General features: G+C 44.1%; 1 protein-coding gene and 1 pseudogene across 1 annotated transcript; one reads left to right on the top strand and one right to left on the bottom strand.

The window, feature by feature from the left end:
* Positions 1–2,676: 2,676 nt before the first annotated feature.
* On the top strand, positions 2,677–26,896 carry LOC143639779 (uncharacterized). The gene is given in 5 exon segments (XM_077107844.1): positions 2,677–2,773; positions 24,319–24,445; positions 24,622–24,682; positions 25,397–26,772; positions 26,775–26,896. Coding segments are annotated over 5 exon segments (1,644 nt in total). The 5' UTR covers positions 2,677–2,725; the 3' UTR covers positions 26,807–26,896.
* Positions 10,556–19,630, bottom strand: LOC143639811 (F-box only protein 46-like; annotated as a pseudogene).
* Positions 26,897–27,204: the final 308 nt, after the last annotated feature.

The raw sequence follows: 27,204 nt of genomic DNA, 5'->3' as shown, positions 1-27,204 counted from the left end.
AGCACCCTATTTTTGCTGATGCTGGCTTGAGCAAGCAATCCTCCTGTCTCAGCCTCCTGAGAGGCTGGGATTACAGTCCTGTACCACCATGCTTGTACTTTGTATTTTCTCATTGGTCTGATAACAGGTTGGAGTCACCATCTGGGGTTATTTTCTCAGATCCATCACAGTTATGCTCCCACTCACATTCTTTGAACCACAATGAAAAGGGGGGCTGGGGATGTAGCTCAGTGCTCCCGCCATCAATTCAATCTCTACATGGGGGACAATAAAAGCACCTGGGATTCAATTCTCAGTTCTGGGCAGCTATGTGCCCATGTTTTAACACTTTTTACACAAGAGCCCCCCTTGTCTATGGGCAATACTGTTAGGTAGAATGAATGTGAGACACTGTGGAGGATGTGAAAGACTTCAAAATATCCAACTTAAGAGAAGAGAATAAAATTGTATATTCTTTCCATTATTGGGGTTAATATGACAGGCTGTATTGGCCCCAAGTGGCAAATTTTTATGTTTTATATGCGGGCTTTCTGGCAGAGCTGAGCAGAGTTACTATTTCTTTCTGGTTTAACGATCAGTTGAAACCCAGGAACTGAGAGCGCTGGGTCAGCTTCTGGGGGTACATTGCTTCCTAGGCAGGATGCAGATGGGCTTGTGGCTTTTCCTGAAAATGTTGGTGCATATGAACCTTGACATGGAAAGAGTAGACAAGAGGAGGACTTTATACTGAGAGAAAATAATGAAGTCAGTCTGTGCAATGGAATGACATGTTTCAAGGAGGCAAATGAGCTTGAGCTCACAGACATGATATGAGACTACAGATGCCTGAAGCCTAACCTAACACAATTCTACATATTATGATATTATTTGCATATCACCTATTGCAAAAATAATACAATATTATTCTTTTACAATACATACTGACTCCTACATACAATTTCCGCTATACATTCATGACAATGATTTCCCTTTCTAGAAAATCTCACAGCCCTTGTCAGCATCTGAACACAGGGTAAGGACAGGGTTTCCTTGTCTCCCTGGTGTAGCTGCACTGGTCAAAGTTCGTTTCCTGCTTTCAATCAATACCTCTTCTTTTTGATTTTAGGGCAAACAGCGGAGCGGACTTGTGGGATCAGCAGAGTCAGGTCTGTGCATAAGAAATGATAATAGTAGAATGGAGACTATCTACATTGAGCACAAGGCACCCATTTTATTTCTGCTGCACATTGCTGTTTTAGAGGGTTGCCTGCCTCCCCCCACCCCACCCCTTTGTCTACTGGGGATGGAACACTGAGCCACAGCCCCAACCCCAAATGTTTCCTTTTATAAGTCAGGCTGCCTCCTCAAAGATCAGAGGCCAGGAGGTAATGAGAATTACTAAAATAATTTTTAAACTGTTCATTAGTAGATATCAAATATATGTGTGATATATTGTAAGGATCCGGCAAAGCGTCAGAGGAAGAGACCACCAAGAGACTGACTTTATGTAATTGGCAGAAGGGGATTTATTGAGGATCCAATTCAGCATGCTGAGACTCCATGCAGGCTCCCTCAAGAAGGGAGAGCAGCCCAAAGCCCAGAGCAAAGGTCAAGCAGTGCTTATGTACACTTTTTGAGAAGGGCGGGGGCTTTGCATACATCAGAACAAATCATTATGAGGTGCGGGAAAATTAAACAACAACTCTGAGACATGATTAGTACGTTCATTGGCGGGAACAGAATGGGCAGGGGTGATTGGTCACTTCTAAGCGGGGTACACATTCAAACTAATTGGTTTAGGTCCTGCAATGCCTACGTGCCAGGCTACACAGAGCCCCAAGTTATTAGACAACCAGGGAGTCAGTGAGAATATTTACTGGGCAATTCGGGTATTGTCCTAACAGCTACAGGGATTTCAGGTTTGGGGATAGCAGGGGAACTTAACAATACTTGGTCTTTTACTTTTTAACCTAAGCCTTGTGGTTTACAAACTTTACAATGCCCGGTCTTTTACACTTTAACTCAGGCTTTGCGGCTTAGAAACAGCTTAGAAATTTTACCCTTACAATATATGATATCTTTCAAGAGTGTTTCAAAAATTTGTAGACATTGTCTTTCTAATTTGCCTGAGGTGTATATATATATATATATATATATATATAAAATAAACCCAGTGGGGCTTGACCTGGACCACTGAGCTACACCCTCACTCTTTTCCTTTTATTTTAAGAGAGGGTCTCACTGACCTTGGGCTCCTCCAGCCTCAGCCTCCCTGAGAAGCTGTGCTTTGTTTTTGTGTTGAGGATAAACCCTGGGCCTCGCCAGCTCAGAAAGCACTCTATGGCTGAAGCCTAGCTCAGCGCCAGGTGTCACCTCTGTACCTGAGGCTAAGCCAAGGCTTCCCACCTGGATTAGTTCCCAGCACAGCCCGGAAGCTCCGCCTGAAAAGGGCTGGGGCCAAGAATCTGTCACTCTATCCAATTTCAGCCAATGATTGGATGATATTGGCTGTCAGTCACGATGTAGAGGCGGGCTTGGAGGCCATCCATCCGGGATGCGGGGGGGGGGGGGGGGGACTGTCCAATCAGTGCGCAGAGAGACAGGAAGGCGGGCTTCCGCAATCTCGCGGGCTTTTTTTTCTTTCGGGACTCTGCTCCCGATCCTTCAAGCCAAAAGTTCTCTGCTCCAGGGACTCAGGTGACTTTGCGCAGCCTGTGTCCGCCCCCTCCCCCTCCATCTTGGGTGCATGGAGGTTCCTCAAGAGGACGCAGGATCACCACAGAAGACAAAAATGGTGAGTTTGCTACCAGGACTGAAGGTTCCGGTCACCATCTGCCTTGGGGCCAGGCGCGCCGGTGAGCTGGGGAGCGCGGAGGAGTCCCCACTGACTCGTGGCCCTGTCCCTTGGTCTCGTGGGGTGAGCTGGGTTTTGGGTTTTTGAGAGGAGCTGCTGACCGTGGCAGAGTCCCCGCTGGAGGGTGGCCCTGGACCCTGGACCCTGTCCCCTGGTTCCCTGGGTTTGGAAGGGCGGCTTAGGTCCCTGGTGTCCCCTTTGCTCCCTACTGGTGGCTCGACCCACTCTTCCCAACGTGGAGGAAGCAGGGCCACAAATGCACCTTCCTTCTCCCAGGGGAGCTCCTCCGGAGGCTGCTGTAGGTTCCCCAAATTGCAGGCGCCTCCTGCCTTCTAAAACCCACCTTCCCCCCACCTCACAGCTCGGCCAGACGTTCGTTCTTCCCACTCGGTTCAAATGGACACCTTCTGCTAATTTTCATTATCACTTAGTGAAATATTGGAGAGAATAGTTCTTTTCTTTTAATTGGGGATCCAAACCCAGGGAGCTTTATCAGCCACATCCCCAGCCTCCACTTTTACTGAATTTTGAGATGGGCTCCCACTTGTTTTGAAGCTGGTCTCCAACTTGTGATCCTCCTGCTTCAGCTTCCCAAGTCCCTGGGATGACAGGCCTGTGCCACTGTCTCTGGCAAGAAGAACACTTTTGAAAGCCTTTGTTTTCTATTTGTGAATATTACACTTGAGGGGAAACAGTAATGACTTAACACTTTCCTGTGGGTTTTTTTTTTTTTTTTAAGAGAGAGAGAGAGAGAGAGAGAATTTTTTTTTAATATTTATTTTTTAGTTTTCGGCGGATACAACATCTTTGTTTGTATGTGGTGCTGAGGATCGAACCCGGGCCTCACGTATGCCAGGCGAGCGCGCTACTGCTTGAGCCACATCCCCAGCCCACTTTCCTGTGTTTGGTCAAAATAATTACTTTAAAGGGAATAAGGCATTTGTTTATTGAACTTAGAGATATTGAATCCTGGGCTATGTACCCAGCCCCCCTCCCTTTTTGACATAAATTATTTATTTAAATTTTTTTTTTTTTTTCAGTTATACCTGGTAGTCGAATGCCTTTGGACACAGCAGACATAAATAGAGTATAACTGCTCCTTTTTCGGATTGCGGTTGATGTCGATTGACACCAGTCCTGTAGTCATATATGCACAAAGGGTAATAGTGTCTGATTCATTCTGCTCTCCTTCATCCCCAGCCCTTTAAATTTGATTTTCAGACAGGGTCTGGCTGTGTTGCCCAGCCTGGCCTGAAAGTCATGATCCTCCTGCCTCAGCTTCCCAAGCTGTTGGGATTAAAGGCTTTGACAACCCCAGCTATGGAAAATAGTGCATTTTAACCCAAATATTAATGACCATACTCAGGAACATGGATTCAAGTACTGTAAATGGTGTATGTGTCCCACCCTGGAGGACAGATATTGAACCCAGGGGCACTTAATCACTGAGCCACATCCCCATCCTTTTTTATATTTTATTTTCAGACATGATCTTACTAAGTTCCTTAGGGCCTCACTAAGTTGCTGAGGCTGGCTTTGAATTTAGCGATCCTCCTACCTTAGCCTCTCAAGCTGCTGGGATTATAGTTGTGTGCCACTGTGCCTGGCCTACATGAACTTTTATAAAAGAAAGTTGTGGAACCAATTGCATTAGTACAATCATTAGACTGGTGGACTACAGAAAAAATAAAATGAAATTTCTTCTGTCGTTATTACATTCTTTCTTTGGTAGATGGTAGAAACTAGATGTCTGGTAAGGGTAGTGATATATTCTGAGAAGTTTTGAAAATTGTGGTCTGATACAGAAATTAAGATGATTGGCTATTAAACGGCATCTTTCTTAGGTGTAGACACCATGTCAGATTTCTTGGGCAGAGGTTCCTTTTGGACGCCTCACAGGGTCCCATGTCCTCAGCCACTGTCCTCTCCTGGAGCTGCTACAAAGTGCCCACAGCTGCCCTGGTCCCTGCAGGGTGAACAGAACTTCAGGCCCTGGGTCAGTTCTTCCTAGGGGACAGCCTGAGGTGTGGGGTGCAGCCTCTCAGGGAAGCTGCTGGGGGCTCTGGGCTGAGGAATCTCCTGGAACCGGCCTCATCTAGACAGCTACTTCCTTGGGACCTTGTTTTCCCCAAGCCCTGTTCCCATTCCTTGGAGACAGGTGGACAGTCAGCCTGTGGATGCTGGTGCTGCGGGGCCAGGTCAGCAGTGACTCCTGCCCTTTCAGTCTCTCACAGTGTGAAGGAGCGCAACCTCTCCCAGAGCATAAGGACCACCCACCCCAGTGCAGAGCTGTGCAAACCTGAAAAGCCTCATAGACTGGAGTCATGGTCCAGGTCCCTGGGAGGGTGATCCTGGAGGCTTTCAGGGAGCAAGACCAGGAGGGAGCATGTCCCAGCTGTCAGGGACCTTCCCTGCCCCTTGAGCCTGACACATGTGTGCTCCCTCAGCACCAAAGCTTTCTGTGTATCACTTTGAAATGATGTGCTCACTTATCTGAGGACCAGGTTTATTTATTCAGAGCCAAATGGGATGGACTATTATTAAATAGGCAAGAAAGAAGTGGATTTTAAAGTCTAGTTATATTTCCATTGTTAAAAATTCTAATTTACAGCCAGGTACAGTGGTGCACACCTGTGATCCTTGCTGTTCCAGAGGCTGAGACAGTAGGATTGCAAACTTGAAGATAGCCTTAGCAACTTAGCCAGGCCTTATGCAACCTGGTGAGATTGCGTCTCAAATAAAATATAAAAATGGCTCAGGATGTGGTAAAGTTCCTCTGAGTTCAATCTCTGGTAACAAACAAACAAACAAACAAATAAAACCCACCTAATTTACCTTTTGCTACCCCTGAGTATATATAGAAAATTTGAGAGTCAATCTTGTCTTTTCAATGATTTCCAGTTGAAAGCCATGTCGTAGATTCCAGAATGCCTCTTAACATACAGAGAAACTCTGTCTTCCATTTTGCTGCTGAAAATGAATCCATTTTACAAAAATAGTTGTGGATAAATTCATGAATGCAACTTCATAAAAACTAGTTTCTCTCCTTTACACGGTCATGAATTTGACAGGGGATAACAGTTTGTGGTGGTTGTTGTCTGGACTTCACAGATTCATGTTAACTGTGAGCTTTTTTGGTATCAGGAATGGAATCCATAGGTGCTTAACCACTGAGCCACATTCCTGGCCCCTTTTAGATTCTTCCTTTTTAGTCAGGGTCTTGCTACATTGCCTCAGGCCTCTGACCCCTGAACAGCTGGGGTTACAGATGTGCACTATCATACCCATCTTCATTGAAAATTTTAAGGACAACTTTGGCAATATCTGAAATACCCAACTGTGATCATTTAATCACTGAATAATTTATCAGTCAAATAGTAAATGAGCATTCCCACCATGTTACCTGATTCCTGTTTCCTCCTAAGTGCTCCTCTTAGGGCCTCCCCTTTGGGAGATGGCCTTTTAGCTTATGAAACTTGGGAGTAACATAAATGCTCTCTCTGCTCTCTCTGTTCTGTACAATATTTTCACTGGTCTTAGATACAGTGTACTATTATCCATGCCCTGACTTTCACATAATTTTCTGAAATGCTCTTTGTTTTTTCAAAGAGTGTGGATCATGGGAAAGTTTGGTCTCCTTTGTAAGAAAGTGTGTTGTCTTTCCATTGATTTTGTTTCCTCTGATTGTGTATCTTTTGTATTGTAATCTTTTTTATCACTCATTACATATATTTTCAGTTTTTCTTTGTGATTTTTTTACTGTGTGTGTGTGTGTGTGTGTGTGTGTGTGTGTGTGTGTACTGCTGAGGATTGAACTGAGGGCTACCAAGTTCTTTACTACTGAGCTACTCTCCAGCCTGAGATAATTAGTATTGTAGACTGTTGTTTACTTATTTGCTGATGTATTGAGTGCTGGGATTGAAGCCAGGGACTTCCTCATGCTTATGTTGTCCTCCAAAAATGAATTTCAATGTATGAACAGCATTTTGGAGGTGGGCAGGTGTTGAACTGGGGAATAAACCTACAGGCACTTGACCACTGAGCACATCCTCAGCCCTTGCTATTTATTATGTACTTTTTTATTTTTATTTTGTATGGTTGTAGACGGACAGAATACCTTCATTTTGTTAATTTTTGTGTGATGCTAAGGATTATACCCAGTGCCTCATACATGCAAACAAGTGCTCTGCCACTCAGCTACAATCCCAGTCCCCCCATTTATAGTTGATGAAGGCCAAGTCTCACAAAATTTCTGAGTGTCTTGCTAAATTGCTGAGAGAGCCTCCAACTTGCCAGTTCCATGCCTTGACCTCCCTAGTGGCTGAAATTACAGGTGCATACCACCACACGAGCAGTTGGAAGGACTTTTGAAGACTTATCATCCAATTTCTTTCCAGATGGAAATAGTATTGAAAATCATATTCCTTCCTTTTGTCCATAGATTTGAAATTTGTAATTATGACTCTTCTTCTTTGCTTTATCTTTGCATTATTATGAAAAAGGCATTTAGCATATAATATTGTTTCTTATGTATATATTCATAAAACTCCATGGCTTGGTAGTTTATTCATTTCTTTATTAGATAAACTTTGTTTTTCAGAGCAATTTCAGGCTTACATTATTTATTAGTGAGTGTTCTCTAGAGGAACAGTATCAACGGGAAGTGTGATTATAAAAGGGGACTTATTAGATTGGCCTACTTGACCCAAAGCTGGATGTCCACAGTGGCCGTCTGCAGCTGGAGAGTTTTAGAAGTAGTAGCTGCAGAGTCCAAGAGGCTGAAGCCTCAGAACAAGAGGGATCAATGGTGCTGCCCTAGTCCAGACCAAAGGTTCTGCAAAGTCCCTGGAGAATCACTGGCAGAGTCCACTTTGGGAGAGTAAAGAAAGCAGAGTCTGATATCCTCAGGCCACTGCAGCAGCCATCAAGAACCCATTGAGAAGAAAGGAGCTTGCTCTGCTGCTGCTTCCTTCTTCTTCCAACTTTTGTTCCACCCAAGACACTGACCTATTGGATGGTGCTGCCTAGCTTAAGGAGGTTCTCCAGGTTGATTCGCTGTTCCACATGTCAATCATTTGTAGACACACCCTCATGGACACACCTAGAGGCCTCTTAATCACAAATATCTCTTAATCCAATGGGGTTGACAATTGAAATGAGCCATTACATGTAGTATTAAACACCCTTTCTCCACACTGTTTTCAACATCTTGCATTGATTTTGGATGCTTGTTAGTTACTGAACCAGTGTCCTACATTTTATTAAGAAAGTGGATGAAGCAACTGTTATGCCAGACTCATGGGATCCCAATAGACCTCCAGGAGCTTAATCTGATGCAATCACACAAGAGTCTTTATTGCAAGCTCGAGCCTGGACTCACAACTGTTTCTGACTCAGCAGTCCCAGGGAGTGAGTCCCAGTCCTTTGTCCAGTGAGATTTTATAGGTTTGTGGGGGATACTCTATGCGTCACAGCATCACACAATAAATCATCCCATACTGCGGGAAAGTCAGACAACAACTCTTATCATTGATTAGCACATTCAATGGTTGGAAAAAAGTTGGGTAGGGGTGATTGGTTAGTGCAAGAGGGGGATTCATTTTAACTGATTGGTTTAGGCCATGAGGGGTGTACATGCTAAACTACATGGTTTCCCAATATGTTATCAACCACCATAATAAACTACTGGGGGGTCATCTGGCATTCCAGGTATTTTCCCTGTCTCATGCTGATTGGAGGTTTGCTAGGGAGTGCTATGTGTGTTTTTCCAAGGACAAGGGTTCCACCTCCTTCCCTAGGACAGGCCTTGAGGTAGAAGCTGCTGTTATTTATTTCTTTTTAAAAATGGAGTCACATCAGTTTCTCACAACACCTTATCATCAGCTGAAATCCATCCTTTATCTTAGGGTTCGTCCTCTGTGTGGTGTGATTTTGTGTGTCACATATTCTACATAATAATGTCATGCAGAAGAGTTTCACTGCTCTGGGAATCCTGTGTTCCCCCTGTTCATCCCTCCTCCCCAGCCCTTCCTGCCTCTCTGCTCCCTAAGTCCCTGGCACCCATCAGTTCTGCTAGTGCATCTATAATGTTGTCTCTTGTGGAATGTTCTTGACTTTGACTCTTACTGCACTTGGCCTTTCAGACTGGCTTTTCTCACTTTCCAGTCTGCCTTTAAGGGTGCTGTATCTTTGTAGGCTGCAGAGCTCACTTTCTGAGTGATGATCTTTGGTGTGGTTAAACTGCAGCTTGTCCATTCAGCATTGAAAGGTGCATCTTCCTTGCTTCTAGCTTTGGGCAGTTCTAGACATGGCTGCTGTAGTCACTGCTGAGAAGTTTTCTGTGCATAATTTTTACCTCATTTGCATAGACACCTGGGAGTGTGGTGAATTAATTGTAGAGTGCACCATGTTTATTTTGTAAGAGCATGACTGTCTTCCAGAGACAGTGTTCTTTCCATTCACATGAGCAAGGGAAGGGTTCTTGCTGATTCATGTTTTCACTGTCTTTCAGGGCTGTCATTGTTTGGCATTTGACCACTCCAGTGGGTATCTGGTGGTACCTCATTGTTTAATAGAAGTTTCTTAAGTATGTCCTGATGAACATCTTCTCACACATATATTAACTGTCTCTGTTTCTTGGATGAGTGTCTTTCCAGATCCTTTGTTCACTTCCACATTGCTTGCTTTCTTACTGAGTGTTCTTCCTGCATGTTGAATACCAATCCAGTATCGTGATGTGTCATGAAAACATTTTGTCCAGTTCTCCAGCATGTCTTCTCATTCTCTCAAGTGCATCTTTTGAAAAACACAAACTTCATTTTGATCAAGTTCGATTTACAAGTTTGTCACTCACAGATCATGTGTCTGATGTTGCATATGAAGCTGTCATGCCAGCCCAGATTTCTCTGTAAGTACTTCTGTGTCATTTTAGTGAAGTTCTTAAGTTTGCATTTAGTACTATGATGTATAGGCAATTTTTTGGTGCTGACAAGTGAACCCAGGGCCTCCTAAGTACCAGTCAGGTGCTGTGCTAGAGCTGCAGCCCAGCTCTGTATCCTACTTTAACACTGAGGCTCCACTGGGAGCTGATTCTGTGACATTTGTGAAGTGAGAATGCTTCCTTTCTTTGTACATTAATGTCCAGGTGTTTTGGCAGTATTTTCCAAGAGAGTGTATTTTCCATTGATTTTCCTTTGTTCCTTTGTCAAAGATCAATGGAATAGATTTATATTGTGCCAAATACCACTGTGTCTTCATGATTGTAGATTTTTAGTAGTTCTTAGCCTCAGGTAGTGTTCATCCTGTGAATTGAGTGTTCATTACCATGTAGGTTGTTCTGGATCTTTTATTACTAAAGAAATAACTTAAAAGAATTTTGATTAGGATTATATTGAATCCATAACTGAAGTTGGTAAGAATTGATGATAGCACTGAGGTTTCCCATGTGTAAACATAAAATATCTCCATGTGTTTTCCTTGTCTTTGATAGTCTCATTGGAAGTTAGCAGTTTTTGTCATACAGATTTTTATCAGATTTATATATGAGTATATCTCTTTCATTGGTGCTGTATAAGTGGTGTGTGTTTGTTTTTCTTTATGGTTTTGTTGCTGGGTGTTGGACTCAGGGCTGTTCTACCATTGAGCTACATTCCCAGTCCTTTTAATGGTTTTGTTTGGAGACAGAGTCTTGCTAAATTGCCCAGGCTGGCCTCATACCTGGGATCATCCTGCCTTGGCCCCCTGAGTGCCAGGGATCAGAGGCATGGCCTCCATGTCCAGCATGCTGCTGTCAACAGGATAATAATTGCCCTGTTTATAAACATGACAACACTGACATCATGGAGTTGCTTTTTATGATTCTTTGGGGGATTCCACATAGAGTAAAAGATCATGCTGTCTCTCTATAAAGACATGGTGTTTTTCTGAGCTTGAGTGTTTTTTGTTATTCTTGATTTTTCTCTTTAACTTTTTATATAATCAATATTTATTATTTAGCTTTTTGTTGTGATGGGTAATGTTAATTGGTTTTCCAATTTTAAATCAGCCTCGAGTAGCTGTAATAATTCCCTCTTGGCTGTGGTGTATAATTTTTAAAATTTATTTTTGGACTCAATAAAGTAATGTTTGAGGAATCTTGCATTCATAATCATGAGAGTCATTCATACTTTCCTTTTCTATATAATACTTTTCTTTATCTATTTAATTTTGATAATTTGGTAACATAGAGCTCAGAAAGAATTAGGAGGTTTTAACTCAGCTTCTGTGTTCTGGAAAAAAATAGAAAGTTGGTGGCAGGTTTAAGTGTCTCCTGGAAGCCTGTTTGACATGTCAGAGCCTTTGTGTGTGGGGGGGGGGGCAGGGCGGTAATTAGTTATTGAGCCTGTTTTTTTTGGTATTTCTCCTTGTGTGTAAGTTGTAGGAGATTGTTGATAAACCCAGTCTGATTCCTTCTTTAAAATTTGGAGCCATCTCGCCACAAAGACATTAAAAGCTAATTTCAGGTTTACTATGAATTACTGCAAATTCTGATCTTGCTTGGAAGGCCTGCCCGTGCCTTGAACTCACCCATGCCTGGCTCTCTCTGGGCAGATAGCAGCCCTCTCTGAAATTTTAGTGATGCCTCATAAATCTTGGCCTTCCCTGGCCTGAAAATGACCCTCCCTGAGGCTCTAATTACCTTCATAAATTCTGATGTGGAGGCCAGCAAAAATGTAAACTAGCCTTGTGTTATGCTCCTCAGAGTTTTGTTATCTGTAATTTCTCAAACTCCTCTTTGTGTGACTTTCTAGGCTATAAAGCTGGGCTGCAAGAAAGCTCCAGAATTTATGAAGGTCATAAATTCACCTCCCTTTGCCTGGAGGCTTTCCAGCTGCTTCTGATCTGATTTCTGCTCTAACTCCCATGTTCTTTGAGCATACATGGGCTTTCACTGGTGTTGCATACTCTCACGGGTGTAGTTTAGGGCTCAGAATTTGCCTTGTCCTGGGGGGTGTTGCTGTGACCCTGAGAACTCGGTGTGCTTTAGCTTTGAGTGAAGGCCAGTGAAGCCCTCCTGTCTGCTTCTCTGTCCCCATGTCTGTCCTGACAGAGTTGGGCTGATGTCTCCCAATGGAAGTGTGGACTCATTGTCCTGGGCAGTTCTGTATGTCTCTGCCTGATGTGTTTTGACTTTGTTTCAGGTGCATGCTTATTAAAACTCTCAGGCAGTTAATTGAAAGTTTAGCCTAGGGAGGGCACAGGCCTGTAATTACAGTGGCCAGGAAGGCGGAGGCAGGAGGACTCTGAGTACAAAGACAGCCTCAGTGTCTTAGAGAGGCCCTGAATAAATTATAGCCATCCTATCGCAAAACAAAAATGAATAAATAAAATTAAAAAGGGCTGGGAGTGTGGCTCAGTGGTTAAGCACCTCTATTGTTCAAATTCTGGTACAAAAAAAAAAGAGAAGAGAAAATTAAACCTAGGCATTTGGGACCCTGATCTTTCTCAGGGTTGGTCAATCTCATGTGTTGTTTGGTGTTGAGCATTCTTTGTATATTTTGTTGTTGAAAAGTGAATGGAAATGTGTTTTCCCCTTTTCTCCTATGGTGCTGTTCCTGTTGGGAAGGCTTCATGCATTTGCTGAGTCGCATTCCTCACACTAAAACACTCAGGGTCACTCCAGGGGAACTGGGCTGCGTTAAATATTCACACAAGAGACACAGATACCTTTTTCTTGGGGTTCTGTGATGGCTTCACTGAACTTAAGGGTCTGGAGAGAGAGAGAGAGAGAGAGAGAGAACTTGCTGAACCCTTTCATTGAGGAAGAACCATTCCAATGAGGCAAGGGGTCAGGTTTCAGGGGGCTGAGTCTAGCTTCCTGATGTCTGTGTCAGCAGGTTGACTGACATCTAGGAAGGCCACACCCAAAGGCAGAGCAAGAGCAGGGGACACACAAAGGGAGTTTCCATGGACCATTCTATCCCAAACAGGGCAAAGGGGTAAGATTACAGAAGAATAGGTGAGTGTAGCTCAACTTCAGGGGTGACACCTACATCTGAAGACATGCCTTTGACTTCCTGAGCTGGGACAATGCCCAAGTGACCATGAAATGTAGTGATCGGTCAGAGCCTCTTGCTTCAGGACTGGAAGGTGGGGGATCATTAAGAGTGGCTCCCCACATATTTTCTCTTCCTTAGTATTTGAAGGCAATTGGGAAATTACATCTTTCCATCACTGGATTCTTGGTCCGAGGTCATCATGATCTACTATTGAAACACAGAAGGCATTAGTAGAAAACATACTATCTCAGGGACATAACCAACTTGGAAGATCCAGGTTATTAATATTATTATTCTGCCAAACACTCATTGTTAGAGTCTGTAAACAAGTCAGGATGGCACCTGGCATTTTGCCAGAGAAATGTTAGAGTCTGTAAACAAGTCTGGATGGCGCCTGGCAAAATGCCAGAGGGAGTGGTTTGTGAAGTAACTCCACGGAGTCATTAAGTGTAGAGATTCCTTATTGGTTGACTGATGTATCTAGTTTATGCTAATTAAGGAAAGCTGTGTGGAATGTATAAATACCACTCCTGTCCTACAATAAACGGCTCCTACTCCTGCTGTATCAACGTACACAAGTTGTTTGTCAACCCCCGGATATTTTGCACAGCCAGCCGGGCTGCGGCAGATGGTGGCCCGTTACGGGGAGCCCCGGGACACTCGGGGGTAAGTGACGAAAAAAGCTGCCCGTCCATAGATAGGACGGAGCAATCAGCTCGTCCCTAGGCAGATAGGGCAAGAGGAAAAATGGCCATTTTGAGAAAATGGAGAAGATTGATACAGTATGTTTGTGTCTTGTTTTGTCTTGGTGTATTGTATTGTCTTTGTGATGAAAATATGGAAGGGGGGAGAAGTAAATTACTAAGGGAAGAAGGCACCCCAGTGGAACCAAGAATAGTTATGGCATGTGTTGATGGAAGCCCAGGAATTATAGTCAGAAAGAAGAAAATTCAGAAGAAGGAGGAAAACAGTTGCAGCAAAAGGCTATTACTGAATACTTTTCGTTACCGGAGGGTGCGTGAATCAGTGCATAGGCTGCCACATGCACAAGCAGGTCATGGCGCAGCAAGGACTTTTCAAGCAGCAGCAGCCGGCTCTTCTACTGCCTCCAGCCCAAATCTAAATCTGACCCAGAGGCACAGTCTCGCAGGCCCTTGTTCCCTGTGCCTGGAAGCAGTTTGAGACCAGGACTCTCCCCAGGGCCATCTGGGGCTGCCCTGGATGTTACAGCCATCATAAGACGCTACAGGCGTCCCTGAAGTTTGATCATTTCCAAAGTCCGTAACTACAGTGGTTCTCCCACACCTGGAAGCTAATGAGTAATGAGCACTATTAAGGCTTATTTCAAATGTAAAAAACCTTGACATAATGTACTAAATTGTTCAGAAGGTTGTTTTCTTAGTAGAATGCTACAGGATTTTCTTTAGCCATCCAGAATTCCTGCCTTCCTCCCAATGCAAGTAAAGACCAAGGTGGAAGAATTTCCAGTGTTGCTGAAAACCGGACAAGACTTCGGCTAAAAAACAGATGAGACTTCGGAGCTGTTGCTGTTTCTGCTGCTACAGCTTAGGCTAGCTGCCTGCAGAACTTACCTGGACTGAGATTTAAGCTAGCTGCCTGCAAAACTTACCTGGACTGTGATTTAAGCTAGCTGCCTGCAGAACTTACCTGGACTGTGAGTTAATCTATTGAGACACTGCTTTACCTGGCCTGAAACAACAAACTGTAATTTACAACAAATTGTAACTCGGTATCTTTACAAATGGTGTCATTGCTGGTATAATTTTTCCAAGGACTTCTTGCATGGAGCCATCAATTGACTTGGTATTGTGGCATTTTGTATCCTCCTCTTCTGCTTGTAGCAGATTGTTTATGGTGTTTGTGTAAAAACCACTATGGTCGTTATTTAAATTAAACAAAAGAGGGAAATGTTAGAGTCTGTAAACAATTCAGGATGACTCATCAGAAGACTCTTAATCTTTTTTTGATTTATTGGGAAGCCTTGCACTTGGCAATGGTAACATGGACATTTTCATTTGGCGGGGTGTTTCAGCCTTTCCACGGAGCAGAGGGCTCAGTCACAATATTTATTACAGTGGCTTTTTAGAGCATTTTAACTCAGTTCTAATTTTTGCATCAGCATTTATCTGACTATGAAAGATCTTGGAAGTAATTTAAGTCAAACATTAAGAAAATCCACATGTTGTAAGTTTGAAACAGAGCCATAAAGACTGTATCACAGAAGCAAGGTACAATATTTAAAGTAGTCACTTCAAAGATCATGAGACCAGAGCTGGCCTAGGTCTGGTTCATTGGCATGCACCTGTTTTAGACCAGAACATGAACTTCAGCAGAGTGTAGCTCTGAAATACCAGCCGCCAATACCTAGTGATGCCATAAGGTGAGTTGTATTCATACAGGCTACAGGATATTCATCACCCTTTCTCTTAACTCTCACATTTAAGGAGTCTATTAGGTCAGTCAGTGATGTAAATATTCTGAAGGCAGAAGACAAACATCCAAACATCCTTTTGGGTGCCATCTCACTGAGGGTTAGGGTATTACCAATCAACCTCCAGGTGCCAGGCATCCTCCTGTAATTGTTCTTGTCCATTCTAGGAGACCAGCCTAAAATGTATCCACTATTTCTAGACCTCTTGTGTTGTACTGACCAGACATTTGCATAATACTTAGGAATACCCAGGAATAATACTTAGGAAAGGTGCCAGTTTCTATTGTAGAATGATCAGGGCAACCATGCATTGGTGGATATTTTAAAGAATAACTGGCCTATACAGAAAGAAAAAAAAATCTATTAGTCTTTCTGACAATTGTTCAGTTAGGTAAATATAGTCTTAATCTCTAAGGACCAGCATGATTGGCTGCTTTAGGTTTCTTACATGCTGTCTGTTTCCAAAAGATATTCCCAGTCAGCCTGTTTACCACAGGATCAACATGTGGGTATAACTGACCATGGCAGTTAGTAGAATTAATCTAGTTATGGGTGGAATTTCCAGTCCACACTGTAAAGTATATTAAAAGTGGACCTGAGAAATGGGTCCATAGAAATCTATCATTTTTACTTACCTGACAAGCTCCTGAATCTGCATAGCTACAAACTCTGCAGCTGGAAATTGACCTTTCTGTACCAGGTTTCTCAGTCATTTTTATCATGACTGGTTTAAACTGTTCTTTGAAATCTGATTTAACTTACTCAATCATGTTCAGCGCAGTGACATTCTCAATATTACAGTTAAGAAAAAAAGTTTAAAATATTTTGAAAGATCTAGTGTGCGTCTGGGGTCCCCCCCCCTTTTTTTTGCCTTATAAATATTGATTTTATAGAAAGCACCGATTTAAAATTGGTAGGATGCCAGATACTAGAAGCTTCCAGAACCACAATTATGATTTTATGAAAAAACAAAAACATCCAAAAAACAACAAACAAAAAAACACCCCAGACCAAACTGCCAGAAAATTGAGGTCCCAAATGACCAAAAGATTCTAAAGAAACATGTGGCTTGGGGTCAAGAGACCCCAATTCATTAACAAGTACCCACAGTTGAAGGGAAAACCATGTAGAAATTCAAACCCACAGTCCTTTGCCCTCTGTGCCTCCCGCCCTTGCTGTTTTCCAGGCTTCCTGGGCCAGGAGTGAAGGCCATACTTAAGTAATGGGAAGAAGGAGAGTTTCCATAATTTCAGTTTTTTTTTTTCTTTCCTCTTCCCCTGTAGGGGAAGGGAACAGACTGATAGCTTGAGATTAAGAAGAAAACATTGATTTTTCTTTCTTTCATGAGGAAAACAGAGATGGCAGGCTGCTATGATAAAGTGCCAGATCCACCTTGTGATCTGATGGCCCCCAACTCCAAAAGAAAAGAAAGAACACAGCTCCAGAGATGAAGAGCTGAGAGAAGGCCCAGAAGTGGTACCCAAATTCGCTGCCCTCAGCTCCCTGCTGGTGGGTCCCTGGGGGTAGAGAGTGGCAGGAGAGGGTGGGGCTGGATGCAGAAGAAACAGAGGCTGGTGAGACAACCCAACCTGAGGGCCCGCCACCTGGGTCTGAGGAGTGGAAAACCAACAGGGGTCACCCAGAGTGTTCTGGTGGGTCACCCTGAGCCTGGTCTCAGTTCTGGCGGGTGATCCACACTGCCTTGACTGGGATGTGGGCTGGGGGCCCAGTCCTGGTCCCTGGCCCCCAGGGGATGGGGGAGGAGTGGGCATGATGGGCTCCTCCCCTTCCCCTCCCCTCCTCCCTGCCAGTGCGGGTCTCCACCCAGCCCACTGCAAGGCAGCCTGCTGTCTCACCATCAGCTCAGCTCGGCGACAACACATCTAGTAGAAATGGAAGGCAGGTCGTGGTGGTGGGGCTTGGGGTGTCAGCAGCAGAGCCACACGTCGCCCTTCTCATCACCCATCTCGTATTGTTGTAGGGACAAACGAGGCAAGGCACCAAAGATAGCAGGAAACAGTTTTATTTGGCTGCAGCCAGGTTCAGAGGGTGCAGCCTTTGCTGTAATCAATCAATCCCCTGAACCCGAGTTCAGGGAGTTTCAGAGTTTTATACCCAGCATGAAAGGGGAGGGGCTCAGAAGTTCACATAAAAGCAGCTTTTCCTCTCACTGTTCTGGGCAAGTTAACTCTTCAAGGACAGCACCTGAGAAGGGGAGAGCTGCTTCTCCCCTTTCTTTCCTCCCCCTGCCAGCTGTTACCATGGAGCCCAGTTGTAACTTATCTTAAAAATGTAGACATCCCTGTGAAGCCCAGCTCAAGGCCAGAGGCCTCGTTTGCACATTTCTTCAAAGTACTATACTGGATGGGTTTGTGATGACTAGTAAGGGGGTGTCCAGCACCTGGAGTGCTGGTATCTTCTCGGCCAGTGGCAAAGTAAACAGGGTGGCACAAAAATAGGAAGTTTATCTACATTGGACTCTTTTGCAGAGACTCTTTTGCTGACAATCCCAAAATCAGCCATGGTGAAGAGGGCTTTCCTGTGGAGAAAGGGGATGCCCACTTCAGTATCTCTTGCAGCACTGCTTGCAAGGGTCGTCAAGGTACAGGGGGTCTCGGCTCCAATGTGTCTGTGGCCCGGATGCCGAATGCCTCAAAATGATGCCCTTGAAGTAGTGGCAGGTGCACTTGAGAAGCCATCTTGGGGGCAGGAAGCTGAAGATCTTGACCAGCACGTGCTCAGGCAGCAGCATGTACTGTGGTGGCTGCAGCAGCCTCTGGATCTAGAAGCGGATCTCCAGGAAGTCGTGTGACACGTGTCGGTAAAGGCAGCACAGGGAGGTGTCTGCTGTGCCCTCAGCATCATCTGGGCGATGTGGTTGGCACATCAGCTGGGGGTGGCCCATCTGGCCCCTGAGACTGGAGGAAGAGAGCTGGCCGGGTGGGGTGGCTCCTAGGGACAGTCAGGCACTGCCTCTTCTCTTACATTCTTGGCACCGTCCTTACCAAAGAGGACGCACTCGTCCATCACACCCGTCACCCCCACATCCATGCTCCACAGTCCCGGGCAGGGGATGGGGTGGGGCGGGGGGACTGTCTTCAGGCTTGGAGGGGTTGGGGTCTCAGCCCAGCTGGCGTCATCTGCCCTAGGCAGCAGGATCTCCATGGTGCTGGAAGGGCACCCTGGAGGGGCTGATGAGCTGGTGTAAGTCACAGATGATCTTGTCTTTGATTCCAGCCCCAGGGACCTGGGCTGCCAGGGAAGGCACAACCAGCCAGGCCCCGCCTCCACTGGGTAGGCTGCATGGCCCCCAGGGCTCCCTGCCATTGGAGACAGGAAGGCAGTGCCTACCTCACCAGGACCTGGCCCTGGCGATCCTCCTGGTGGAGGCCCTTGGTGGGAGGGCTGTCCACCGGGCCTCAAAATGGCCTACTGCTTCAGTCCCCACCGCCAGACCTCCTTCAGACTCCAACTCCTTAGGTGATCCACCTTGCTCAGCAGACACAAAGACCACAGGCGCTGGGGTGGTGGGGCGGGGAAAGTTCTGCAGGGCCAGGACGGCCCTCTGTTCTACCAGGGCCACCATCTCAATGACAGAGAAAGTCCACATCCTTCCCTGCTGAAGTGGGGTCCTCCTTAGCAGCAGGGGTCCCTCCCGGCCACCTGGGTCCGGAGGAGCTTTGGTGGGTTCCAGACAGCTTGGCCTTGGAGCTCCTGTCCCCCTTGTCTTTATTTAATAAAACTGAGTCAAGGCTTGGTGTAAGCCATAGCACTACCAGTTTAAGATATAGGTAATAGTACAAGTATTTTAACGCTATGAAAGAATTATCTTTTATGCATTATTGCAATTTCCCAATATAGACCAGTTGATCCATCCTAACAACTTAAAAAGAACTCTCAATCTCTCTTTGAGAGAAGGTCTCCAAATATCTCTGTATTTTAGAATATTATCCTTTCAGGACTGGGGATGTGGCTCAAGCGGTAGTGCTCGCCTGGCATGTGTGGGGCGCTGGGTTCAATCCTGAATCCTGTGGAATTAGATTTTTCCTGGAAAAGATGTATTTCGTTAGCATTTACAAGTGGGGATTCTTAAAAGTGCAGGCTCTGTAGTTTCAGGATTAAATCTGTGTGAAGCAGGAAGGAAGGTTAGTGGCTGGGAGGCAGGACCAGAAGTCCTGTCTGAGTGACAGTGGAAGGACCAATCGGAAGCCTGTGGAAACGCGGGGGCGGGACCAGGAAGTCCACTTGGCCAGCCAGGCTTTGGGCAGTTACCATGGTGATGGAAACAGCAAGGATCCTGCTGCCCATTGTTCAGGGCAGAGCCTCCCTGAGCTTCCCAGCAGGTTGCCTTGCATTTGGTTTGTTCCTATGAAGCCTCCTCTGGAGACCTGCACTGCTGTTCGCACTCTTGCAGTTCATGGACGTTTGCCTGTATGATCCCTTCACAGTGTCCTCCTGTCTTTTGTACTTTCCCTGGGAGCACATGGGTCCTTTAAAAGTGAGTTTTAACTGCAGACACCAGTGTTACTATCGGGTTTTAAGGCATTCTGCATCCAGGCCAGGTTGCTTAAGGGTTCAAAGCACTGTTGGCGGTGGCTCTAGTTACAGACATCACAGGGAGCAGCGGCTAGGCTCAGTTACAGTCTTTCTGATCCACAGGACAAGAGTGTAGCAGAGGTTCAGAACCTTCTGAGTATTCACAAAACAATAAAAATATAAAATTCACTTCTCTACAGGTAGAGAGTCCTTGTATCAACTCTCAGCACAAAAATTTTCTTCCTTTTTTCTCACTGTCCCAGCACAGACTTCTAGTACATAAACCCTCCGAAAAATTATCTTTACTTAATGTTCCAAAATATAAAGATTCACAAAAACAATCTCAAAAAGTCCACAAAAGCACTTTTCCCATGGAAGAGGACTGAATTTAACATATCCCACTAATCATCTTAATAACACTTTACATTTATTTAGAGTCTAGAATTATAAAAATATTTTTTATAAAGACAGAATATTCCCAAATATTTAAAAGTTGAACCTCACAGATTTTTCTTCTGTCTAATTCACTTACTTTCTACAATTCAGCCCACAATACTCTGCAATCCAAAGCATGCTTAACTTCTGGAGAGAAATTCCAAATGCACTAAATTTATAAAAATCACTCTGGAGTGGCCATATGGGCCACCAATTGTCGCATTCCTCACACTAAAACACTCAGGGTCACTCCAGGTGAACTGGGCTGCATGAAATATTCACACAAGAGACACAGATACCTTTTTCTTGGAGTCCTGGGATGGCTCCTCTGACCTTAAGTGTCTGCAGAGAGAGAGAGAGAAAGTGCTGAACCTATTTATTGAGGAGAAGCCATTCAAATGAGGCAAGGGGTCAGGTTTCAGGCAGTTGAGTCCAGCTTCCTGATGTCTGTGTCAGCAGATTGATTGACATCTAGGAAGGCCACACCCAAAGGCAGAGCAAGAGAAGGGGACACACAAAGGGTGTTTCCCTGGAACATTCTATCCCAAACAGGGCAAAGGGGTAAGATTACAGAAGAATAGGTGAGTGTAGCAAAACCCTGTGGGTGACACAGTTACACCTGAAGACATGCCTTCGACTTCCTGAGCTGGGACAATGCCCAAGTCACCATAAAATGTAGTGATTGGTCAGAATCCCTTGCTTCAGGACTGGAAGGCGTGAGTCATTCAGAGTGGCTCCCCACAAAACTGCCTTGTCTGCGGTGTGTGGTGAATTGGCCTGTGTTCAGTCCATTTCTAGACTCCCCTGAGTGCCAGTGTGGTGAGACAGAAGGGAAGCTTCAGCCATTTGGGAGCTGCCAGGCTGTGGATTTGCAGGCTGCCACCCAGCAGCTCTGCTCTCTGGCCTTTCACCCTGCAGGCTGGCAGCAGACAGGTCCCTGTAAGGAGAGAACCAAGCAGCAGAAGCAGCCCACAGAGAAGCAGGGACAGAGCACCCCCTCTTTAGGTTGAGTGCAGCCAAAGGCCCTGGCCTCTAAGAGCTGAGTCCCTGGGCGGTGGACAAGCATGTGTCCATGTAAGGAATAGCAAATAGATTGCACCAACTCCCTTGCCTCAATGTTCCCAAGTCTTTCTTATGTTCAAAGTAAAGGCCCTGATGTGCTCAGGCTCAGGCTTTCGGAGTTGTTCCTCTGGGCTCTGCTGCCACTACTAAACTGTTGCTGCCAGATCTCAGTGTCCTTGCCCTCATTTGCTGCTTCACCAGAAGCAAGGAAAGAGCAGTGGAAACAGCAAGAGCTCAGTGCTCTGGCTCCTCCAGGGAGCTGTGCTGGGGCCTCTGCTTTAACACAGACAGGTGCTGCTTCAGACTCTGCTGCTCCTGCACTCTGCCCACCCCAGCCTGCAGAGACACCAGTGCTGAGCTTGCAATGCAGCTCTTGGTCTTCTCGGAAAGGGTTTCTCCTGGCCTGTGTGGGCTTCCTTACTTCCTCTGTATACCTAGGTATTCTTATTTTGGGGCACAATACAGTAAAGTGAACCGAAATGTTTTAACTCTTTTTAAGGAATTCCAGCTACTTTTTCACAGTGATTTCTTCTGACTTAGAACACTGAGAACCTTTTTAAAATTTCTTTAAGATGTTAACATAGTTAGTTCTGTGATGAATTTAATAGAAATTAAAGAAACTTGGAAAAGATCTGCTGTGTGCAGTCTGTAGCCAGTGACTAGGGTCTCATACTGGGAGGTCACACCCTTGTCCTGCACCAGAGAGGGGCTTTCTGAAGGGTGAGTGAAGGTCACACCATGCTTGCTGCTCTCCACTGTTCTCTAAGACTGCTTCATGGAGCTGTGGAGAACCTCTTGGGGCTTTCACACATAATGATGTTCTTGTTCGAATGGTTCTGCTTGTGTGTGGAACAGGGCATGTGGGTGGAACACTCCCTCTCTCTGGAGTCATCATCACCTTGAATGTAAATGACTTTATTTCTTCCAAGGTCTGTTGACTATATTCGTGGGAGTCTCTTTCTGGGCTCTGTTCTGGTCTATGTTGTGGTAGTACTGTGAAGGTCCCTGACTCTGAGTTGTGTCATGTTGGTGTCTATTTTGATCTTTTTTCATTTCTGCTTATCATTTTTAGAAAATTGTTTAGCTTATTTTTCTATAAAAGTAAATTTTTCCTAGACATAGTGGTGAGTGCCTATAATCCTAGCTGCTGGGGAGGCCGAGGCAGGAGGATCATAAGTTTAAAAGCTGGTCTCTGCAACTTAGGAGGCCCTGAGCAACATACAAGATCCTGTCTCAATACATCAAATGTGTCAGGGATGTGACTGTGTGGTTCTGCTCCCCTGGATTTGCTCCCCACTGTGTTTTTGTTTATTTATTTGTTTTTCAATTTGTCACACATAAATAAGTAAATAAAAATATATTTCTTTTAAATTTCTGAAATGGGTTTTAGTCTTTCACAGTTAAATGTACAATAAATGACATTTGTCTGCAGAATAGAGGAAGGAAGTACTTACCACGTAGATTCTCATTTGCCTGGGCCATCATTGTGACCTGTTACCAAGACACCTGCTGTCACTCATAATTTTTCCATGCCATGAAGAACATCCCACTAAAGGCTTTCTCTTGGGCTTCTACTAGCCTCGGTTGATACTGTCCTGCTTCAAATGTCATGTGTTTTAAGGCCTTGAGCATGGTTCTTTGTGAGTGGCAGGGTTGTGTTCAGGTAGGTGGTCCTTTGGGCTGTTCCACACTGTGCAGAAATCATAGCCTGCTTAGAGACCCACATGGAGTGGCCTGTTTCACATGCAGTCAGTGTGGGATAGTTCAGGATTCTGGGCTGCAAACCTGCTGCTTTAACACACTCTGGAAGTGCTTGTGCCTGAGGTTTTGTTGCACCAGCTGTGCTACAGGAAGGAGGAATCTCTTTCATGACAGACCACCATTGTACATGTGGCCTATCTTGATCAGATTGTCCTTGAGCAGAATGGTGGTGTGTCTCATGACTGTACATGATCTGAGTGAGACATGTGCTGTTCAGAAGAGCTTGAGAATCTTTGGACATTCATGGTTGCCACAAGGTTTGGAAAAGGATTTTCTGCTGTCTGTTAAGAAAATTGTTTTTCAGACCTATATAATTTTGTAAGGCTGTTGTTTGGATAAGGTGACATCTGGGGGTCATCGAGTTTGTTCTAAGACACATGCCATCTTTCCATACACCCCATTCTGCTTTGACATTAACCACTAGAAATTATTATATTGTTGTGTTTATTAATCAATGTGCTTGATTACTAATGGGTAAATTTGTTCTGGAGTAAAGCTCCTGCAAACTTCTAGTTGTCCTCAGTGTAATCATCCAAGTTGAGCTCAGTCCCCAGTGAACATATTGTGACAATCTGTGTGGAAGATTGTCTAACTGTTGTCTATAAGGGAAACTCTTTAGTGACTCCATACTCTGAGGGTGTGGGTTGGGGCTGATTCTAGGCACTTCTTTAAGGATGGAACAATTGACTTTCAGAAGGAAACAGGAGATCAGTAAATACCATGTTGTCTATATTAACTGTGGAGGCCCAGTGAGCCACTATGGTTGGCAGGATCTGTCTCAAAGGCTAAGTTTTGTGATTCCAGCAATCTCCAACTAAGTCAGCTTTCTTTTCTAAGGGTAAATAATATGGAGAATGCTAATATTAGCTCTCTACTGCACAGGCTGTTGGTAGGATGGTGATAGAGATGCAATCAACAAATAAGTTAAGGGTGACCCGAGAGCCCCTCTTACTTCCTGTGAACTCACCAAAAGTGAGTTCACCAAAGGAAGGGTGTACCACACTCTCTGTTTACCTTGTGTGGGGCCCAATTCTAGTGTTGGAGTGGCTGTGAGGACTTAAGTACACTAAAGATTTCATGGACAAAATCGTGGAATTAATCGGGAGGCCAGGGAATCATGTGAACATCATGCATGTTGAGTATAGATTTCTCACACTGTCAATCTCTCCTGGCCTCCACTACACATTTGTGGGATATTTTAGATCTCAGTGACCTTTGAGGATGTGGCTGTGAACTTCACCCAGGAGGAGTGGACTTTGCTGGATGCTTCCCAGAAGAACCTTTACACAGATGTGATGCTGGAAGTCCTCAGAAACCTGGCTTTTATAGGTAAGAATGTTGTGTAGTTATTTAATCAAATAGAGAAGTCGTGTTTATTTTGGTCATTTATGTAGAACATGAAAAGACAATCAATTGGTGAATTATTGTAGCATAAAATGCTTCATAAATTTGGAAAAGCATTTCTAGCTCCTAAAAATTTATAATGTTTTGGTTTGGCATTTTAGGAAAGAGATGGGATGACAACAACATTGACGATCAGATCAATAATTCTGGGAGTAATCTAAGGTAATTGTACTCACAAGAGGAATCCTTGAGGGAATCTGAGGATGTCATATAATTTGCAAGAAATGTGCACAATTTTAAATGTATTTATTCTTACAAGATTTTTTACCAAAAACATATACTTAACTGAGACTGGGGTTGTGACTCAGTGGTAGAGAGCTTGCCTAGCACATTTGTGGCACTGGGTTCTCTTCTCTGCACCACATTTAAATCAATAAAGTTTATTCACAACTGAAATAAATTTTACATACATGTATATTTAACTGTAAAATAAATTTTACATACATGTATATTTAACTGTACTCAGTCTTTTCAAAGTACTTGACATGCAAAAGTACTATGAAATTGCATATGTAAATATCACTATTTGGATAATAGTCATAGGCAAGCTTTGTTGCAAAGCATTGTTTCCTCTCAATCTCTTTATTTTCTGGCAATTTGAACATGTTGGAAAACCTAGTCTTTACCTGATGTTGGTAGTAATGTAAGCCTAGCACCTTTAAATAAATATAAAATCATGAATGAATCAAGCATTAATTATGTGCTGATCATTCTTTAAAGAAATCTTATGGTAAACTTCAAAGGCAAAGAACAATATGGGGAAATTTTCAATGAGATTCCAGTTCTTAAGTAGACAAAGAAAAATTTTAATAGAGTGAATTCATATGATGGCATTATGTGTGCAACTGACTGCATATGTCCTTCGTACCTTCATAGGCACTTCAGATCTCACTGTGGGCATGAATGCTATAAACATGAAGAGTGTGAAGAGAAGCCATGTGAATTGAAACAATACAGAAAATCTCTGGTTTCTCTCAAAAGTGTTCACACACAAATGTTAACACAAACTGGAGATGGACCATATGAAAGTACAGTATGTGGAAGAGTTATCAGTTGTTCCAGTGACATTCAAAGACATGAAGATTCTCATACTGAGTGCCAACCCTATGAATGTCAACAATGTGGTGAAGCCTTTTCTTCTCTCCCAGCTGTTCAAAGACACATGAGAACACACAGTGGAGGTAAACCTTTTCAATGTGAGGTATGTGGGGAAACCTTTCATTCCTCCACTTTATTTAGAAAACATGAAAGAACTCATTCTGGAGAGAAACTCCATAAATGTAAACAAGGTGGTAAAACATTGGTTTCATTCACAAGTCTTCGATGTCACATGATCAGGCCCACTGAGAAAGCACATTTCAAATGTAAAGTATGTGGAAAAGACTTTGCTTATCCCAGTTTACTTAGAATACACCAGAGAACGCATACTAGAGAGAAACCCTATGAATGTCAACAATGTGGGAAAGCCTTCAGTACTTCATCTTACCTCCAGATACACGAATGGACTCATACAGGAGAGAAGTCCTACAAGTGTAAGCAGTGTGGGAAAGCCTTCACTCAGTCTGCTCACCTTCACTCTCATGAGCAAACTCATACTAGAGAGAAGCCCTATATATGTCAACAATGTGGAAAAGCCTACACTACTTCATCTTACCTTCAGATACATGAACAAATCCATGCTGGAGAGAAGCCCAATGAATGCCAACAATGTGGAAAAGTCTTCATTACTTCTTTTAACCTTCACAGACATGAACGAACTCATACTAGGGAGAAGCCCTATGAATGTAAGCAGTGTGGCAAAGTCTTCACTCAGTCCACTTACCTTCACTCACATGTGAAAATTCATACTGGAGAGAAGCCCTATGTATGTAAACTGTGTGGAAAAGCCTTTGCTAGTTCTTCTCAGCTTCACAGACATAAACGAACTCATACTGGAGAGAAGCCCTATGAATGTAAGCACTGTGGCAAAGCCTTCATTCATTCTGGTAATCTTCGCTCCCATGAGCGAACTCATACTGGAGTAAAGCCCTATGAATGTAAGTGGTGTGGCAAAGCCTTTGCTACATCTTCTCAGCTTCACGTACATGAACGAACTCATACTGGAGAGAAGCCCTATAAATGTAAACAATGTGGTAGAGCCTTTGCTAGATCCAGTGACCTTCACATACATGGAAGGATGCATACTGGAGAGAAGCCCTATAAATGTCAACAATGTGGAAAAGACTTTGCTGTATACTCTCACCTTCACAAACATAAAAGGACGCATACTGGAGAGAAACCCTATGAATGTAAACAGTGTGGGAAAGCCTTCATTGACTCCTCTAACCTTCACAGACATGAAAAAATACATACTGAAGAGAAGCCCAATGGAAGTCAACATTGTGGAAAAATCTTTGATACATCCAGTGAACCTCACATTCATGGAAGAACTCACAAAGAAGAGAAGACCAATGAATGCCAACAATGTGGAAAAGTCTTCAGTACTTCTTCTTACCTTCAGATACATGAACGGACACATACTGGAGTGAAGCCCTATGAATGTAAGCAGTGTGGCAAAACCTTTGCTAGATCTTCTCAGCTTCACATACATGAACGAACTCATACTGGAGAGAAGCCCTATGAATGTAAGCTGTGTGGAAAAGCCTTCATTGACTTCTCTAACCTTCACAGACATGAAAGAATGC

This window comes from Callospermophilus lateralis, chromosome Y (genome assembly GCF_048772815.1).
Source record: "Callospermophilus lateralis isolate mCalLat2 chromosome Y, mCalLat2.hap1, whole genome shotgun sequence".
Classification (NCBI taxonomy): Eukaryota; Metazoa; Chordata; class Mammalia; order Rodentia; family Sciuridae; genus Callospermophilus; species Callospermophilus lateralis.
This window is presented reverse-complemented; position numbering and strand designations above follow the sequence as displayed.